The sequence below is a fragment of the Eretmochelys imbricata genome, chromosome 24, assembly GCF_965152235.1.
Source record: "Eretmochelys imbricata isolate rEreImb1 chromosome 24, rEreImb1.hap1, whole genome shotgun sequence".
In the NCBI taxonomy this organism is placed as follows: Eukaryota; Metazoa; Chordata; order Testudines; family Cheloniidae; genus Eretmochelys; species Eretmochelys imbricata.
The window spans coordinates 16565474-16584736 of NC_135595.1; the positions used below are offsets into that span (position 1 = coordinate 16565474).

The following is a 19263-nucleotide window of genomic DNA, read 5'->3' on the forward strand; positions in this document are numbered from 1 at the left end:
ACTGTCATTGAATTGTTAAATCCCTTGATTGCAACTCCCCCGTTGATGAATGGCCAGTGAGGTCACCACCCGTGTAGGAAGGACTCTCAAACCTATCACATATTTCATTGACAACCATCCAGCAAAATCCTCTAATTTCATACACACTAAAGATACACATATTTGGTCAGAACAACGGGTTTCAGCAGATCATGACCTCTAATATGAGATCTTACACGGCATGCTTTGTATGACACATAACAATCATATGACATGGGTGAATATGGGGTTCCAGGGTGTTGCTTTGGGGTACGGAGTGCCACAGAGGGGAGTGGGGTCTAGTGGTTTGGAGCAGGAGGGGCTGGAGCCAGGACTCATGGGTTCTATCCCCAGTCCTGGGAGGGGAGTGGGATCTAGTGGTTTGGAGGAGGAGGGGGCTGGCTACCAGGACTCTTGGGTTCCTTCGGCAGCTGATGAGCCTGTTCTCCTTTGAAGGAGCCAAGGAGATGCATTCAAATGTTTACATCCCGCTGGTTCTCACTGTCTACATCTTCACCTTCCTCATCGGCCTCCCGTCCAATCTCCTGGCCTTCTACACCTTCCTGGTGAAGGTCCGCCAGAAACCCACCCCCGTCGACATCCTTCTCCTCAGCCTCACCGTCTCCGACATCTTCCTCCTCATTTTTCTCCCCTTCAAGATGGTGGAGGCTGCCTCAGGCCTGGAGTGGCCCTTGCCTGTTTTCCTCTGCCCACTCACCAACTACTTCTACTACAATAGCATCTACATCAGCTCCTTCTTACTCATGGCCGTCAGCATTGATCGTTACCTCGGGGTGGCCTTTCCCATCAAGTACAAGCTCCGACGTCGTCCAGCTTATGCTGTCGCCACCTCCGTGGTCTTCTGGGTGTTGGGCTGTGCCCACTGCAGCATCGTGTACATTGTCCAATACGAGGTCCTGAGCCCCAATGGGACCGTGACCGCCAATAACGCGTCTAACTGCTACGAAGTTTTCTCCCCTATGCAGCTCCAGATCCTCCTCCCTGTCCGCCTGGAGTTCTTCATTGTCCTCTTCTGTCTTCCCTTCACCATCACCATCTTCTGCTACGTCAACCTCATCCGCATCCTGCTGGCCTTGCCCAACATCACAGCCCGGAGGAAGCAGCGGGCCGTGGGCCTGGCTCTGGTCACCTTGTTCAACTTCATAGTCTGCTTCGCCCCCTACAACCTGTCCCATGTAGTGGGCTTTGTTCAAAACGAGAGCCCCAAATGGAGGGTGTACGCTCTTCTCCTCAGCACCCTCAATGCCGCCTTGGACCCTGCCATCTTCTACTTCTCCTCCACTGCCGTCCAACGAGCCTTCGCCAAGTACCTGGCTGCCCTGTGGCACAAACTCAGCGCCATCTTGGCCTGGTGCCATCTTCCCTGCTTGACTCGCTGTGCGGAAGGAGGCAGAGAGGTGGAGGCAACAAGTGGGATGGAGGCTGAGGAGTTCACAACTTGACCCCCAGGATGATACCGACTCTCTGTTTCCTCCGCAGAACCTTCCTTGTCCCATGCTCCGCAGGAGCAAGAGATCCTGCACTTGAGCCAGGGACGGCATCTTCTGTCCTTCCCTGCACCTCCCGAGAGGGCCGTCCTTCCTTAGACAGCAGCGTGCGGCGGGGCTTGGAGTTGGTGCCCAACTTCCACAAGGCTTTGGCTTACTTGAGCTTCAGTGTGGTTGGCCAAACTTTCACAAGAGTTTGGCCCACCTCAGGTTGGGGTCAAGGTCCTTCCTTTGCTGCTGCCGGGCCACGAGCAGTAGCGGGTTTACAATGGCGCCAGCGGGAGCAGGCCCACACTTAGAAGGGGACATGGTGCCGGGACTGTGGCCCCACCCCCCCGCTGCACCCTGAGGTGCCACCCTCATTCAGCCTCTTCCTCCCGATCCTCCGCTCGCTGTTCGCTCTTCTCCACCCCCTCCCCAGCTCCCCCCATTCAGTCCTCTCCTCTCCTTATGCCCCATGCAAGTGGTGGGCAGGGACTCGGGGGGAAGAGGCCAAGTGGGACCACGACCTCAAGGGAGAAGAGGCCGAGCAGGGTCGGGGCCTTGGGGCAGAGCAAGAGGTGGGGCCACGGTCCGGGCACCGGGGCCCACAAAAGATTAATCCAGCCCTGGCCATGAGCGGTTGGCCAAACTCCCACTGGACTTTGGCCACCCTGTTTCGGAGTGGGTGGCCCAAGTTCCTCAAGGGTCTGGCCTCTCTCAGTGTCAGGGTCGCCATGGCGTCAAGGGCCTTCCTTTGCTGCTGCTGGCACATGAGAGGTTGGCTGAACACAGGCCTATTTCATCGCCCTCCACCCACTCCGGGTCTTTCCTTCTCCATGGTTGGGCCCACGGGCAAAGAAGCTACTAGGGGCTGCAACTGCAAGTGGGGGTTGCTTGAGGGAGGGCAAACAGGGCTGAGCTTGTCCCGTTTCAGGGGAACCATTTAGTGGCAGATGAACAAGGGCTCCGTGAGGGGCCCGTGGGGCCCGAGTTTGCCCTTGTGGAGCTATGGAGAGCTCCTCCTCCTTGGCTACTGGTATCCGTGCGTGCTGGCCTCTGTGGAAATGTGGTTACCACCTCGGTGGGACTGGAACGCAGGGGGCTACAGCCCAGCATGCTACTGCTTGAGCTAAAGGAGCAGTGCCATGTGTTGGCGGCAGTAGTAAGGCCGTTATCTGCCATGTGGACGGGAAGGATTTGGACTCTGGACCTCCACCATCAATGCAAGGTGCAAGCGGAAGGGCCAGCACCCCTTGGTAGCAGTGGTGGGAACAGGCTGTTATTCACTAGGATTTGAAAGCAGGACTTCCAGCACCACAGTGAAGGGCTCACGTGATCTAAAGGCAAAGTGCCTTTTGCAGCGGTAGTAGGGCTGTTATCCTCCCAGTTGGTGGGGGATGGGCATTCAGCAGGCACACGTACAATGGACACTGGTCCCTGCGGGTCTGTTCCAGGTCCGGACGTAGAGCTGAGATCTCCCTCGCGCAAGGTCCTGCACCTCCTCCCTTTGCTGGTGGATCTGGCGCCCCCCCAGGGGCAGTGGCTTTATCTATATATTAAATAAAATTATTGATTTATTATCCAACTGAGATTATTTTCTTCTTATTCTTCAGGTCTGGGGTGAGGTCTAGTGGGTTAGCGTAGGGGGGCTGACTGGGAGCCAGGACTCCTGAATTCTATCCCCAGTTCTGGAAGGGGAGTGGAGTCTATTGGTTAGAGTCAGGGGAGGGAGGTTTGGGGGTAGAACTCCTGGATTCTATCCATGGGAAGGGACCAGGGCTAGGAAGTGGGCCTCACACATATTGTCTCTGGCAACTTTTAATTAACTGCAGGGCGTGAATCTGGCACAGCAGGTGAGCAAATAGTGTCTCTGTAGTGCTGATATTAACTGGGGTTAATGGATAACTGGGCTGGGCAGAGCCTGGGGCAGCCAGGGGATTTCACAAGGAACCACCAGGTCCCAGGCCACGGGACCCTGCCACCGGCCTGACGCCCCCCACCCCCGGGGCTTCCCCAGAGCAGGAGCCCACCCACTCGGGTTGCCATATGTCTAACTGCAGCCCTGCCCTGCCCCCAATCACTCCACCCCCCCACCTTCACTCACTTGCTTATTTTCACCGGGCTGGGGGGTTTGGAGTGTGGGAGGGGGCTCAGGGCTGGGGCAGGGGGTTGGGGTATGGGAGAGGGTTCAGGGTGCGGGCTCCAGGTGGCGGTGACCTCAGGCAGCCCCGGCATTTCCCGGGGACAGAGGAAGTCCGCGTGGCTTCTGGTAAGCAGCTAGCATGTCCGTCCGGCTCCTAGGTGGAGGGGCGGCCAAGGGGGCTCCGCGTGCTGCCTCGGCTGCAGCTCCCATTGGCCTCAGTTCCCATCCAATGGGAGCTGTGGAGCCCACACTCAGGGTGGGTGCAGTGCGTGGAGACCCCCCAGCTGCCCCTCCACCTAGGAGCTGGAGGGACATGACAGCCGCTTCCCGGAAGCCGTGTGGAGCCAGGCACGGAGCCTGCCTGCCCTGCTGGTGCTGCGGCCAACTGGACTTTTAGCGGCGTGGTGAGTGGTGCTGACGGGAGCCGCCAGGATCCCTTTTCGACTGGGCGTTCTGATCAAAAACCAGACGCCTGGCCAGCCTACCACCCACACACAGCCCCCTGTATCACACATGCAGCCTCTTCTCCTGGGCTCAGGCACCGTGAGATATCTTACATGGCAGTCACTGTCCAACTCCTCGGGGGGAGGGGGCGAAGCTGGGTGCAGGTCGGCTCCTGCTCCGAATGGGGCTGAGGCCCACCAAACCCCATTGCACAGCGAGCTCCCCAGAGCAGCTGTTAGCAGATAAACAAACCCGCTGAGTGCTCACAAGAGCAGTATGGGACAGCGTGTGGGCTCTCAGTGGGGTGACCTCACTGCAGACACCAGGGCGGCACTAGGGGGCGCTGTGCTGCAGGGGGTGGGGGGGGCTCTCCCCTGGCCACAGGGCTGGCCCCCATGTCCCAGGGTGACGCTAGGGGGCGCTGTACTTCCGGGGGGGGTGGAGTGGGGGGAGTGTTGGCGAGTCTCACAAGAAGAAAACACGGCACTGCCTTTCAAGCCAAGTCCAGCCCGTTTCAGAGGGAGGGGAGTGGTGAGGGAGGGGAGGGGGGGGTTGTACAAATTCTCCAATTTTGTTGGATTAGTTTTTGTTTGATTAGTTTGTTTGATTAGCTGCCTACAACATCCAGTGACCCAGTAAAACTATCACAATAAGAAATGTGTGTGTACTTGCATTATAGGCCGTGTCGGGGGGGGGGGGGGCAGAAAGTTCATGAATTTGCCCCCAACCCCAACCCCACCACAAGGAGCTTGGGGGAGGGGAGTGGGGCTTTCATGCAGCATTTGCCCCCCTCAGCAAGGAGCTGGAGCGGGAGGGGGGCTTCCCCGCACTATTTCCCTGCCAGCACCGCAGTATCCCACTGCTGACAGAGCTCACCACGGGGGAGGTGTCTGCAGCGGCCCCCCTCTCTGGGTCTGGAGCGCCGGGACTCCCACTCAGCACCTCACTCTGCCGGCAGGGTTGCCAACTTTCTACTTGCACAAAACTGAACACCCTTGCCCCGCCCCTTTCCCGAGGCCCCGCCCCCTTCCCCACCCCGAGCCCCTGCCAAAAAGCAGAAGAAATAGCGGCCGGATGGGTTTGTCGCGCATGGTGAGGTGCAAAGGGCGTCACATTTACATAGGGGAGGCAGATAAACGCAGGGGAACCGCTACACACCCCACTGGGCAGGGTTCTGTTATTACAGGTCTTGGTACAACCCCACCCGAACCCCCCCCCCCCGGGGAGCTCAGACAGGATGCCTCTAATTGGTTAGGGGGTGCAGGCTGGGAGCCAGGACTCCTGGGTTGTATCCCTGGCTCTGAGTGGGGAGTAGGGTCGAGTGGTTACAGCAGCAGAAGAGCCCAGAACTCTGAGCCCACTTGTGTATGAAGTTCTCCAAGTCACACCCCTTGTGCCTCAGTTTCCCCACTTGTGCAGCAGCTGTCAGGCTGTGTGCATCGCCACAGGCTGGGCACGGCCCAGTCCAGAGTGAAAAGCCCCGGCTGCGCCTCACGTTTGATTCCCCACTTGGGGGACGGGGGTTGAAGACCCCTGAGAACACCCCTCCTCCATTTGCGAGCAGGGCAGGGCGCCAGAGCAGCTGTTTCCTCCGCCTCAAGGGCCGCTGGCTGGGCCTGGGCCGGGGTAGTTTTGTCTCAGAGACGCTGCCCCTTCCTCTGGGCTTTGAGCAGACCGAAGTGAGGGGGAGGACCTGGGAGAGCAGCCTCAGGGTGTGAGAACCGGCACTGACCGCCCCTGCCTTAGCCCCGCTGCGCCCGTGGTCCTGACCGGAGCCACCAGGGTCCCTTTTTGACCGGGCGCTCTGGTCCAAAACCGGCCGCCTGGCAACCCTACCCGCTGGCCCCCTCCTCTGCTGAGCCCTCTCTGGGCAAAGCCCCAGCAGGTCGCAGGGCTGGGCCACCCCCTGGCTGGTCGGGTTTCGCCGCCTCCCCCCGGACACTTACCTGGGCTGGGACTCCCCCCCCCTCACAGGCCGCCAGGGCACTTGTGGGACCGCCATAGAGCCCCGCCCGGAGCTCACTGAGCCGCAGCAGATCCTGCCTCCCCCCCGCGCACCGCCCGGGGCCCCGACCCCGCACAGGGTGGAAGCGGAGCCTGGAGACCCTGGAGGGAGGGGAGCCCAGCCCAGCCCAGGCGGCCTTCCAGGCCAAATCGGCCACCTCCAAAGCAAACAAACCCCAAACCCGCACCTAAAACCAAGCCCGATTCCGCTTGCAGCCCCCCTGTTCTCCCAGCCGGGGGCTCCCCCGCACGCATTCAGCCGGTGTCCCTCGCTCCCGACCCGCAGCCCAGGGCCGTCCCCACCTGGGGGTGGTGCCCTATGCAGCCCGAGCCCCTGCACCCGGAGCGGCCGCTCTGCTGGGGCGGTGGGGGGGGGGGGGGGGCTGCGCTTAAGGTTGCAGGGCAGCGGGGGCAGGAGCTGGGGGGCAGCAACAAGGCCGGGAGGCCCAGGGCAGCGCGGGGGACCCGGCGCCCGCAGCCGGAGTCGGGCCACTCGCCCCGCACTCACCGGCGGCAGCGGGAAGCAGAGCGACCCGGCCCCAGCCGGCTCCCCCGGCTCTGTCACTTGGGGGAGGGGGCTTGGAGGAAGGGATGCCCCCCCCCCCGGGGGGCACTCACCAGAGGCGGCGGCGGGAAGCGGAGCAACGCGGCTGGGAGCTGGCGGAGCGGAGCCGGCTGGGACCGGGTCGCTCTGCTTCCTGCCGCCGGCGAGTGCAGACGCGGGCTCGACCCCTTCTGCCGGCTCCGGTACCCCCGCGAGCTCGGGGGAGGGGGCCTGGGGGAAGAGGTGGGGCGGGGGCTTAGGGGAAGGGGCTGGCCGCTGGAGCCAGCGCTGCATACAGCTGCCTAGGGCACCATGAAACTTGGGGCCCCGAATTAAGTGGTGCCCTACGAAGCAGCTGCATAGTCTGCGTATGCCTAAGGGCGGCCCTGCCGCAGCCCCCTGCTAGGCAAGGCCTGGGCTCCTCCCCAGCTCTGCCGCTGCTTACAGCGTGCTTTCGCAATGCCGACAAACCCCGGCGGGCAGGATCGAACTGGGGATCTCTGGCGTATTAGTGCATGAGCCTCTACAAGGGGAGCTGAAAGCCAACTGGCTGTTAGCTAAGGCTGTAGAACAGACTCATTTTCTCTCTCTCTAAGCGCTCTCCGAGCCACTAGCCAGGGCAGAACACCAGGCCCAGAAGGTGTGTGGGTTATGGTGAGGTTATTGACATGAACAGTGACCATATAGATCATTGTTGCAACCACAGTCTTATAGTGGCACCCAATCTTGTACAAAGGCGGTCCAGTGAGGTGTCTATGAAAAGGTTATGATTTGCTGGTTATGATTATGCTGTCTGTATGCACATATCCTTTTTGTATTTAAAGTTATAAGTGTTGGCTCTATACCTCTTTCCAATGTTGGCTCCCGGGGTAATGCCCACGGGGTAATCAGCCAGATAGATATGCCATGTAAGATATCTGCAAAAGTGTTATTTGCCAGATAGGATCATCTCATTTATATGTTTGTATTATGAGTTAGAGGTATGTATGTATGTCTGTATTTCAAACTCGGGCTATGCTTCTGGGTGGTACCCCAGACAGTCTGGCACCAGCTCTGCCTAGCCTGCTTGATGGCCCATTAAGCACCATCAGCTGTACAACTGACCCATTGAGAGTAGGCAAATATGCCTTATGACGCAGCAAGGCATGCAGGACATGCCTATGGAGAGAACGCCTCAACTTGCAACTCGACACTTGCAAGTTAGCACGCATTAAATCAGCCTCGGGCGCCCTAACTCCGGAGGTGTCCACATTGGCAAGGCCCTTAGAGCACCTGGACTCTGCAGCTGGAGCGCTCCTGGTATTCCACCTCCGCCCGGGTGTCTGTGTGGACAACGTGGTGCATTACTGCGCTGTGGTCGGCCTCCGGAAACGTCCCACAATCCCCTGAAGTCAAGTGGCCGCTCCTGGCATGGTTTTGAACTCAGCTGCAGGCATGGGGATATCCCCTTTCAACGCGCCGTTTCTGACAGCCGGCTGCTTATCTGCCCCGGGACAAAGCAACCCATGGCTGTGGAATGCTGCTGCTGTGAGTGTGTGTGTGAGAGAGGGGGCGGGGGGAAGGGGGGGGTCTGCTGCTGTCTGAACTTACAAGACAGCATGCTGACACACTGCCCCCCAAAACACACTGTCTCTCCCCCCACATACACACAACACACTCCCTGTCACCCTCCACCCCGCATCCCCCCCCCATTTGAAAAGCACGCTGCAGCCCCTTGCACACGGGGACAGCTCCCACAAGGCACTGCTCTCTGTGGCGTTTCAAGAGCTTCTAATGTGGCCACACCAGTGCGCTTGCAGCTGACAGTGTAAACACTCGGCAGCAGTTTCCCTGCTGCAGTCTCTGACGGCTAGTTGAACTCCCAGGGCTCTACATCTGCAAGCGTAGCCAAGCCCTTAGGCTTCCACGCCGAGTGCTGGGCAGCTTGTGTTTGAAACAAAGGGATCACAGGCCGCATGGCAAGAGATGAGAAAAGGCAGCTGCATCTCCTCCATCTGGTCTTCAATCCTGCTTCTTACCTCTGCAGGGACTTTGCTACAAACTGAAGCTCTGAACAAAGGACTGAATGACCCATCCCAGCTGTGGGTGTACTCCAGAGACTTGACTTAAGCCAGCAGTTTATTCCATCACGGCTACAAGCCTGAACCAAGAACGTTGCCATGACTGTATGGATTTGATTCCATTGAACCAATTCTACCTCTCACCTGTATCTTTTTCCTTTTATGAATAAACCTTTAGATTTTAGATTCTAGAGGATTGGCAAGAGTGTGATTTGTGGGTAAGTTCTAACCGGTATATTGACCTGGGTCTGGAGCTTGGTTGTTTGGGATCGGGAGAACCTTTCTTCTTTCACTGGGGTATTGGTTTTCATAACCAGTCATCCCCATAAGGAATCATAGAATCATAGAATACCAGGGTTGGAAGGGACATCAGGAGGTCATCTAGTCCAACCCCCTGCTCAAAGCAGGACCGATCCCCAATTAAATCATCCCAGCCAGGGCTTTGTTAAGGAGTGGCACTGGTGGTGATCCCGGGAAACTGGAGTGTCTGAGGGAATTGCTTGTATGACTTCTGGTTAGCCAGTGGGGTGAAACCGAAGTCCTCTCTGTTTGGCTGGTTTGGTGGGCCTTCGTAGTAAAGGACCCGCAGCCTTGGGCTGCGACTGCCCTGCGCTAAGCAATTTGTCCTGAATGGATATTCTCAGTAGTGTCCGGCCAAAAGTCGCTTTGTTACAGTTACACTTACAGTTTGTGTTTACAGGGAGCGGTGTGAATGGGCTCCTGCTCTGCGGAAGCCCAGGGAGGGGGTGTCATCTCCGTGGCAGGGTCCCCTGGCCTGGAAGCCCCTGGTTCCTCCAGCTGCCCATGCGAGATCACCCAGCTGCCCCAGGCCCTGCTCGGCCCAGTTATCCATTAACCCCTCGTTAATATTGGTGCCACGGAGATGCTATTTGCTCACCTGCGGTGCTAGAATCACGCCCTGCAGTTAATTAAAAGTCGCCAGCGACAATATGTGTGTGTCCTACTTCCTAGCCATAGTCCCCTCCCATGGAGAGAACCCAGGAGTCCTGGCCCCCAGCCCCCACCAACTCTAACCCATAAACCCCACTCCAGCCCTGAAGAATAATAAGAAAACAATCTCAATGGGATAATAAATCAATAATTTTATTTGATACATAGATAAAGCCACTGCCCCTCTGGGGCACCCAGATCCACCAGCAAAGGGAGGAGGTGCAGGACCTTGCGCGAGGAATATCTCAGCTCTACGTCCGGACCTGGAACAGACCCGCAGAGACCAGTGTTTGCTAAACACCCATTCCCCAGCAACCTGGAGGATAACAGCCCTACTACCGCAGCAAAGGGCACTCCGCTCTTAGATCACGTGAACCCTTCACTGTGGTGCTGGAAGTCCTCCGTTCAAATCCTGCTCAATAACAGCCTGTTCCCACCACTGCTACCAGGCGGCACCAGCCCTTCCGCTTGCATAGAGGGCCGCGCATTGACGGTGAAGGTCCAGAGCCCAAATCCTTCCCGTCCACATGGCAGATAACGGCCTTACTACTGCCGCCAACACATGGCACTGCTCCTTTAGCTCAAGCAGTAGCATGCTGGGCTGCAGCCCCCTGCGTTCCAGTCCCACCGAGGCGGTAACCACATTTCCACAGAGGCCAGCACGCATGGATACCAGTGGCCAAGGAGGAGGAGCTCTCCATAGCTCCACAAGGGCAAACTCGGGCCCCTCACGGAGCCTGGCCCTTGTTCATCTGCCACTAAATGGTTCCCCTGAAACGGGACAAGCTCAGCCCCGCCTGTTTGCCCTCCCTCAAGCAACCCCCACTTGCAGTTATAGCCCCTAGTAGCTAGCTTGCCGGTGGGCCTGACCATGGAGAAGGAAAGACCCGGAGTGGGTGGAGGGCACCAGGGGGACCCTTCATCTGAAATAGGTCTACGTTTCACTTGTGAGCCAGCAGCTGCACGGGAAGGCCCTTGACACCATGGCGCCCCTGACACTGAGACAGGCCGGATCCCTGAGGAAGTTGGGCCACCCACTCCAAAGCTGAAGTAGGCCAAAGTCTGGTGGGAGTTTGGCAAACCGCTGGTGGCCAGAGCCAGATTAATCTAATGTGGACCCTGGCACCCGGACCATGACCCCGCCCCTCGTTCTGACCTAAAGCCCCGCCCCTGCTCAGCCGCTTTCCCTTGAGGCCCCGCCCATTGCTCACACGGGGCATAGGGGATGGAGAGGAGCGAACAGCGAGCAGGGGTTTCAGGAGAAGAGGCCAAGAGGCGGTGGAGCCTCGGGGCCTAGCAGGTGTGGGGCGGGGGCACCCTTCTGAGTGTGGGCCTGGCACCATTGACACCTTTGTAAACCTGGTACGGCTCGTGGCCCACCAGCAGCAAAGGAAGGCCCTTGACACCATGGCGACCCCAACTTGAGGACGGCCAAACCCCTGTGCAAGTTTGGCCAACGACTCTGAAGCGCAAGAAGGCCGAAGCCTTCTGGCAGTTGGGCACTAACTCCAAGCCTTGCTGCATGATGGTGTCTATGGAAGGCCTATGGCCCTCTCGGGAGATGCAGGGAAGAACACAAGATGCTGTCCCCAGTGTGACACTGCACCCCGTATTCTTTGCAGTGATGTTACGATGTTATAATTATGACATAATTATAATGTATTTTATGCAAGATAAGTCATGTGAGGTGTCATTGGAAGGGTTATGATTTGCTGAATATGATAATCCTATTCGTATGCGGCATCTGAAGTTATGAATATTGAATATATATCTGTATTTCAGATATAGTTACACCTGGGTAATGCCCACTAGACAAGATGTTTTCAGTCCAGATAGTGGGTGGGGAAGGGCCTATTAAGGGCAATGGGTCATTAGGAAAAAATAACAGGCCTTAGGAGAAGCTTATCTCCCACCTGGGAAGCCTTCCTGAGAATGCTCCAAATAGCCTTCGAATAATGGCTGCTATGACTCTACAAAGACATGGGATGTGACCGCATGTGTCTAGACTCCATTTTGGGATGTCAGTGTTTTTCCACTGACCGGGCATGGGAACCAAGCTTTGGGAACAAAGGGTTCTCACCATATGCAAAAGCTATATAAGGTGAGGACTGACATCATCTGGGGTTCTTCACTCCCAACACACGAAGACTCCTGAAAACATCTGAGGAACAAAGACTGAACGGGGGGAAGTGCTGGACCCACACTAAAGGGATTTATGGCCTGTGAAGGAAACCCTTGGGGATTCCAAGCTGTAAGCAAGTGCAGCTTGCCCCTTAAGAATCTGCAGCCTGCTTGTATCATCTCGTAGGGTGAGAGTCTGCTACTCATATTAAGCTTAGTTTGTGTTTCTTTGTGTATTTGCTAGGAAATCTGCTTTGATCTGTTTGCTATCCCTTATAATGACTTAGAATCTATCTTTTGTAGTTAATAAACTTGTTTTTGCTTTATCTAAACCAGCGTGTGGGAATCATAATTCCGGGGCAAGAGGCTGTTGCATATTCCTCTCCACATTGTGGGAGGGTACAAATTTTATGAGCGTATGCTGTACAGTTCCCTGTGCAGCGCAAAACGGTATAATTTTTGGGTTTACACTCCAGTGGGGGTGCGCGCCTGAGGAGCTGGGAGTAGCTTTCCCATGCAGGGGCTGGTCAGAGAGCTGATTGTAACTGTAGCTGGGTGTGTTCCTACTGTCTTCTAGTATGTATGGGGGTGAAAGTGCAGGCTGGAGGGCTTGATAGCTTGTCACAGCAACACAGTGTGAGAAGGAGCCCAGGTTGGTGTGTCAGAGGGCTCAGTGGTACCTCAGTTCCAGGCGGGGGGAACCCGTCACACCCAACTCAAGTGCAGGATCTCTTGCTTCTGCGGAGCATGGGACAAGGAAGGCTCTGAGGAGGAAGCAGAGAGTTGGTCTCATCCTGGGGATCAAGTTGTCAACTCCGCCTCCATCCCACTGGCCACTTCACCTCTCTGCCCCCTTCCCCACAGCAAGTCAAGCAGGGGAGATGGCACCGGGCCAAGATGGCGCTCAGTTTGTGCCACAGCACTTGGCGAAGGCCCGTTGGATGGCAGTGGAGGAGAGGTACAAGGGTCCAAGGCGGCATTGAGGGTGCTGAGGAGAAGAGCGTACACCCTCCAGAAAGAGCTCTCATTCTGGACAAAGCCCACCACATGGGACAGGTTGTAGGGGGCGAAGCAGACTATGAAGTTGAACAAGGTGACCAGAGCCTGGCCCATGGCCCCCTGCTTCCTCCGGGCTGTGATGTTGGGCAAGGCCACCAGGATGTGGACGAGGTTGACGTAGCAGAAGATGGTGATGGTGAAGGGGAGATAGAAGAGGACAATGAAGAACTCCAGGCGGACAGGGAGGAGGATTTGGAGCTGCATAGGGGAGAAAACTTTGCATATGGGAGGTCACGGTCCCATTGGGGCTCAGGACCTCGTACTGGACAATGTAGACAAAGCTGCAGTGGGCACAGCCTAACACCTAGAAGAGCACGGAGGTGGCAACAGCATAAGCCGGACGGCGCCGGAGCTTGTACTTGATGGGAAAGGCCACGCCCAGGTAGCGATCAACACTTATGGCCATGAGGAAGAGGGAGCTGAAGTAGATGCTATTGTAGTAAAAGTAGCTGGTGAGTGGGTAGAGGAAAACGGGCAAGAGCCACTCCAGGCCTGAGGCAACCTCCACTATCTTGAAGGGGAGCAAGATGAGGAGGAAGATGTCGGAGACGGTGAGGTTGAGGAGAAGGATGTCGACGGGGGTGGGTTTCTGGCGGACCTTCACCAGGAAGGTGTAGAAGGCCAGAAGTTTGGATAGGAGGCCGATGAGGAAGGTGAAGATGTAGACAGTGAGAACCGGCGGGATGGAAACGCTCAAACTCATCTTCTCAGCTCCTACAGAGGAGAATGGGCTCATCAGTTCCGAAGGAACCCAGGAGTCCTGGTAGCCAGCCCCCTCCCTCTCCAACCCACTAGATCCCACTCCCCTCTGTGGCACTCTGTATCCCAAAGCAACACCTTGGAACCCCATATTCACCCATGTCATATGATTGTTATGTGTCATACAAAGCATGCCGTGTAAGATCTCATATTAGAGGTCATGATCTACTGAAACCCGTTGTTCTGTCCAAATATGTGTATCTTTAGTGTGTATGAAATTATAGGATTTTGCTGGATGGTTGTCAGTGAAATATGTGATAAGTTTGAGAGTCCTTCCTACAAGGGTGGTGACCTCTGCCCAAGTGGGCACTCACTGGCCATTCATCAACAGGGGAGTTGCAATCAAGGGATTTAACAATTCAATGGCAGTTCCACACGCACCACACAATGTGGGATTTACTCGATCACTGTGACTCAGCAAAGCCCATCAGGGCGGGGCTGGGTGAGTGTCTTCTAAGCACCTGGACTAAGGATATAAAACAGAGGCTGCATGGCTTGGCCTTTTCTCCTCCCCCACATATGCTGCAAGCAACAAGGACGCTGAGAAGAGAGAGAACTTCAGCAGAGGAGACAAGGGAGAAGCCTGTGTATTCTGAACTGTAACATCCATTGAGTGAAGAAAACGGCTAGATCTAAATACTGCCCGGTGTCTTAGAGGTTTAAGATGTAGTTTTTGTGCTTATTTTCTTTTCTTTGGTAACTATCTCTAACTTTTATACCCACCACTTCTAATCACTTAAACTCTATCTTTCTGTAGTTAATGCGTCTGTTTTATATGATACCGAAAACCAGTGAATTTTGCTTGAAGTGCCTGGAAATCGTAGCTCGTTCACAAAAGGCTTGTGCATGTCCTTTCGGCATTGAGGGAGGGGCGGACTGGGTAGTGAACTTACCCAGGCTTCTACCCAATGCAGGGCAGTGCAGCCCCGGGGTCCTAGGCTGGGGAGATTTGGCTGGAGCCTCTCTCATTTTGCTTCATGAGTGGCTAAGGGCAGCCTTTCACGTAACTCGACTGGGTGTGTCCTGACCTGTGGATGGCTAAGTCCAGTATCTGCCAGACGTTTGTAGCTTGTCACAGCATCACAGCGTGAGTGGGAGCCCAGACTGGTGGGGCAGAGGACTCAGGGCTACCTGAGTTCCAGGTTGCACACCGGGGATCCTGTCACACCCTCCTATCCCTGGGGATTGAACTCAGGAGTCCTGGCTCCAGCCCCCCTGATCCTAATCCACTCGATCCCGCTTCCCTCCCTGAGCTGGGAGAGTACCAGGAGTCCTCGCTCCCAGACCCTCTGCTCTAACTCTTAGATGCTCCTCCCCTCCCAGTCGTGCCCCTCCCCTCCCAGTAGCTGAGGGCAGCATTCATGGAACTCGGCTGGGTGTGTCCCGACCTGTGCATGGCTGTGTAAATCCAGTACCTGCAAGAGGTTTGTAGCTTGCCACAGAATCACAGCGTGAGTGAGAGCCCTGACTGGTGGGACAGGGGTCTTATTGGTACCTGAGTTCCAGGTTGCACCCCTGGGATCGTGTTGTGACACTGCACCCCATACTCTTCACAGTAATATTATTACGATGGGATTAGGACATAATTATGATGCACTTTATTCAAGCTGGGTCATGTGAGAGGTCATTGGAAAAGTTATAATTTGCTGAACATGATTGTCCTGTTTATATGCATGTATCTGTATTTGAAATGTAGTTACGCCCATGTAGCACCCACTAGACAGGATGCTGTTAGTCTAGATCAGGGGTGGCCAACCTGAGCCTGAGAAGGAGTCAGAATTTCCCAGTGTACATTGCCAAAGAGCCACAGTAATACGTTAGCAGCCTCCCATCAGCTCCGTCCCACCTTGCTCTAAGCGCCTTCTGCCCACCGGCCCCCTGCAGATCAGGGCCTCCGCCTCCCTCCCCACATCTCCCGATCAGCTGTTTCGTGGCATGCAGGAGGCTCAGGGGAAGGCGTGGGAAGGGGTGCAGTGGGGGCAGAGCCTGTGGCAGAGCCAGGGGTTGAGCAGTGAGCACCCCCCGGCACACTGGAAAGTTGGTCCCAGAGTCGGTGCCTAAACAAGGATCCGCATATTAACTTCTGAAGAGCCACATGTGGCTCTGGAGCAACAGGTTGGCCACCCCTGGTCTAGATAGTGGGTGGGGAAGGGACTGTTCAGGGCAATGGGCCTTTAGGAAAAAACAAGAGGCCTTAGGAGAAGCTTAGTTCCCACCTGGTGATGAGCCTTCCTGAGGACCCTCCAAACAGCCTCCGAGTAATGGCTGCTTTGACTATACAAGGCCAAGTGATAAGCCCACATGTCTCAAGACTCCATCTTGGGATGTCATTACTTTTTACACAGACTAGTCTGGGAACCGAGCTTTGAAACAAAACGTTCCCACCATATGCAAAAGCTATATAGGCGGGGAGTGACATCATCTGGGGTTCTTCACTCCCCACAGAAGAAGACTCCTAGAAACACCTGAGGAACAAAGACTGAACTGGGGGAAGTGTTGGACCCAGGCTAAAGGGATTTCTAGCCTGTGAAGGAAAAAATGAGGGATTTCAAGCTGTAAAGCAAGTGCAGCTTGTCCTTTTAGAATCTGCATCCTGCCGTATCACCTCTTAGGGTGAGAATCTGCTACTCATATCCAATCTATTTAGTATATTAAGCTTAGTTTGCGTTTTTTTGTTTATTTGCTAGGTAATCTGCTTTGATCTGTTTGCTATTCCTTATAATCACTTAAAGTCTATCTTTTGAAGTTAATAAACTTGTTTTTGCTTTATCTAAACCAGTGTGTGGGACTCATAATTCAGGAGCAAAAGGCTGTTGCATATTCCTGTCCACATTGAGGGAGGGGGTGAATTTTATGAGCTTACACTGTACAGTTCTCCGTGCAGCACAAGATGGTATAATTTGGGGTTTATACTCCAGAGAGGGTGCCTGCCTGAGCAGCTGGGTGAGTCCCTACCTGTATATGTGCTGGTGAAAGTGCAGGTTGGAGGGCTTTGTAGTTTGAAACAGCAGTACAATGTGAGAGGGAGCCCAGGCTGGTGGGTCAGGGAGCTTAGTGGTACCCCATTTCCAGGTGGCATCCCAGGGGGGAGAACCCATTGCATTCGTCAAACCCTGCCCAGCCTGGGGATAGACCGCAGGAGTACTGGCTCCAGCCCCCCTGCCCTAACCCACTAGATCCCACTCCCCTCCCAATCATGTGGATAGAACCCAGGGGCCTGGCTTACAACCCTCCTTACCCATAGCCATGCGAGCAAGCTCAGGGCTCCCGTTCCATTAGCTGACATTAGACATATGGCTGGAATTTATGTAGCTAGCTCCTGTATTTATTTAGCTCAGTTTCCTGTTTAGCCAGGGGCAGGTGCAGATGGGAAGGGCGGGCAGCGCCAGAGAGATTGGAGGACCTGAGATGCATGAGATTGTGTAAGCAAACACACAGGGAATGGCTGGGGTGGGGTAGGGGCCAACTGGGAAGCTCGGACAACATGGAAGCGGTTGTTACTCAGAGGGAAATTTTCATAAATATTATCAACGGTGGAGGGGAGTGGGGTCTAGTGGTCAGAGTGGGGGGAGGTTTCTGGGACCCAGGACTCCTGGGTTCTATCCCCAGCTCTGGGAGGGGAGTGAGGTCTAGTGGATTAGAGTTGGGGGTGCTGAGAGACAGGACTCCTGGGTTCTGTCCCTGATTCTCAGGGGGTAATTTTGTGGTTAAAATAAGGGATAAGGCAGGGGTGGGCAAACTTTTTGGCCAGAGGGCCACATCAGAGGTGCGCAATGGTATGGAAGGCCAGTTAGGGAAGGCTGTGCCTCCCCAAACAGCCTGGCCCCCGCCCCCTCCCACTTCCCACCCCTTGACTGCCCCCCTCAGAACTCCTGACCCATCCAACCCCCCCCTGCTCCTTGTCCCCTGACCACCCCCTCCCGGGATCCCCTCCCCTAACTGCCCCCCCGGGACCCCACCCCCTATCCAACCCCCCCTCCTCCCTGTCCCCTGACCCCTATCCACACCCCCACCACCTGACAGGCCCCCCAGAACCGCTGACCCATCCAACCCACCCCCTCCACTCCTTGTCCCCTGACCACCCCTCCAAGGACCCCCTGACTCCCTGGGACCCCACCCCCTATCCAACCCCCCTTGCTCCCTGTCTCCTGACCACCACCCCCAAACCTCCACCCCATCCAACTGCCCCCTGTCTCCTGACTGCCCCCTGGGACCTCTTGCCCCTTATCCATCCCTCCCTCCCCCCGCCCCCTTACCACACCACTCAGAGCGGCAGGACAGGCTTATTGGAAAGCCTGGGAGGTGGGCGGGCGCAAGGTGTGTTGCCCGCCAGGCAGCGTGGCTGCGGGGAAGGGAGGACAGCAGAGGAGGGGCCGGGGGCGAGCCTCCCCGGCCAGGAGCTCAGAGACCGGGTAGGACGGTCCCGCAGGCTGGATGTGGCCCACGGGCTGTACTTTGCCCACCTCTGGGATAAGGAGTCAATGCGCAGAACTAGGAAATACAACCCAGGATTCTTGACCTTTCAGCTCCACTCAACCCACTAGACCCCACTCCCCTCCCAGAGCTAGGGAGAGAACCCAGGAGTCCTGGCTCCCCCCTCTATCCACTGAGCCACTCCAGTGACTCTGAAGAGCAGCCTGCCAGCTTTCCCAGGGCCAAGGCGTCCTGCACCCGTGCTCCAGACAGGTTGTGGGCGCCACACACCAAGCTGCGATGGGCCCCTCCTTCCCCGGGGTGCACATAGCTCTACCCCCACCTCACAGCTGTGGGGATCGATCGTTAAATAGCCTCATTAAAGCGAAGTTAATAAGCCTCTCCTGTGAAATAAACCATTGTCTGAGCCCAACCAGCCCCTTGCTCCCCCACCAATTGCAGGGGGGCGGTCTAGTGGCTTAGAGCGGGGGGGCTGGGAGCCAGGACTCCTGGGTTCTATCCCTGACTCTGGGTGGGGAGTGGGGTCTAGTGATCAGAGCAGGGGGCTGGGAGCCAGGGTTCCAGGAACAGGACTGGGTGTATGCACCAGCCAGCACATCTCTCCAAGAGTCGTGCCCTCCTGCAGTTAGAAACCGCCGGTCCTTCCGCTCTCCCTAACGGAGGGAAACTCACTTTCCCTCCCAGCCTGTCTCGCTGCTCAGATGTGGTAGCAGGATATGGAACCGCGAGCGGATCGGACCTGATGGTTCCGTTCCCAGACCCCTTGGTAAGGGCACCACTCCCACGGCAGGTGGGAGAGAATCGACCCCTCGAGTCTCTTTCTCCGAGTGGGGGAACCCATTCGGTGGGGGATGTAATGACCACCCAGGAGTCCTGGCTCCCCTCAGCTCTAACCATTAGACTGCACTCCCCCCAATCTGGGATAGAACCCAGGAGTCCTCACTCACTGCCCCCTACTCTAACAACTAGACCCCACTCCTGGCCAGAGCTAGGGCTAGAGCCCAGGAGCTCTGACTCCCAGCTCCCTCTATTCTTACCACTACACCCCACTTCTCTCCCACGCTGGGGCTAGAATCCCATGGTCAGCTGAGCCAGCAATCTCCCTTATACTTAGTTGCTTGTTTGTTTTTTAATTTTGCAAAAACAAAATTAAGTTTTGCACAGAGGCCTGGGCATGATGGGTAAAGACAAAAGCATACTGGTCAGGGCTGGGAAAAGAACCCAGGAGTTCTGACA

At 56.3% G+C, this 19263-nt stretch overlaps 1 protein-coding gene and 1 pseudogene across 1 annotated transcript; one reads left to right on the forward strand and one right to left on the reverse strand.

Moving 5' to 3' along the window:
* Positions 1-452: 452 nt before the first annotated feature.
* LOC144279669 (free fatty acid receptor 2-like) lies at positions 453-1481 on the forward strand. The gene has a single exon (XM_077841257.1). The coding sequence runs from the start codon at positions 453-455 to the stop codon at positions 1479-1481; it is 1029 nt and encodes a 342-aa protein (XP_077697383.1).
* Positions 1482-12584: 11103 nt separating this feature from the next.
* On the reverse strand, positions 12585-16886 carry LOC144279974 (free fatty acid receptor 2-like; annotated as a pseudogene).
* Positions 16887-19263: the final 2377 nt, after the last annotated feature.

Excerpts from the sequence above, each read along its gene's own strand:
- LOC144279669 (XM_077841257.1), top strand. The coding sequence starts at position 453 with ATGAGCCTGTTCTCCTTTGAAGGAGCCAAGGAGATGCATTCAAATGTT.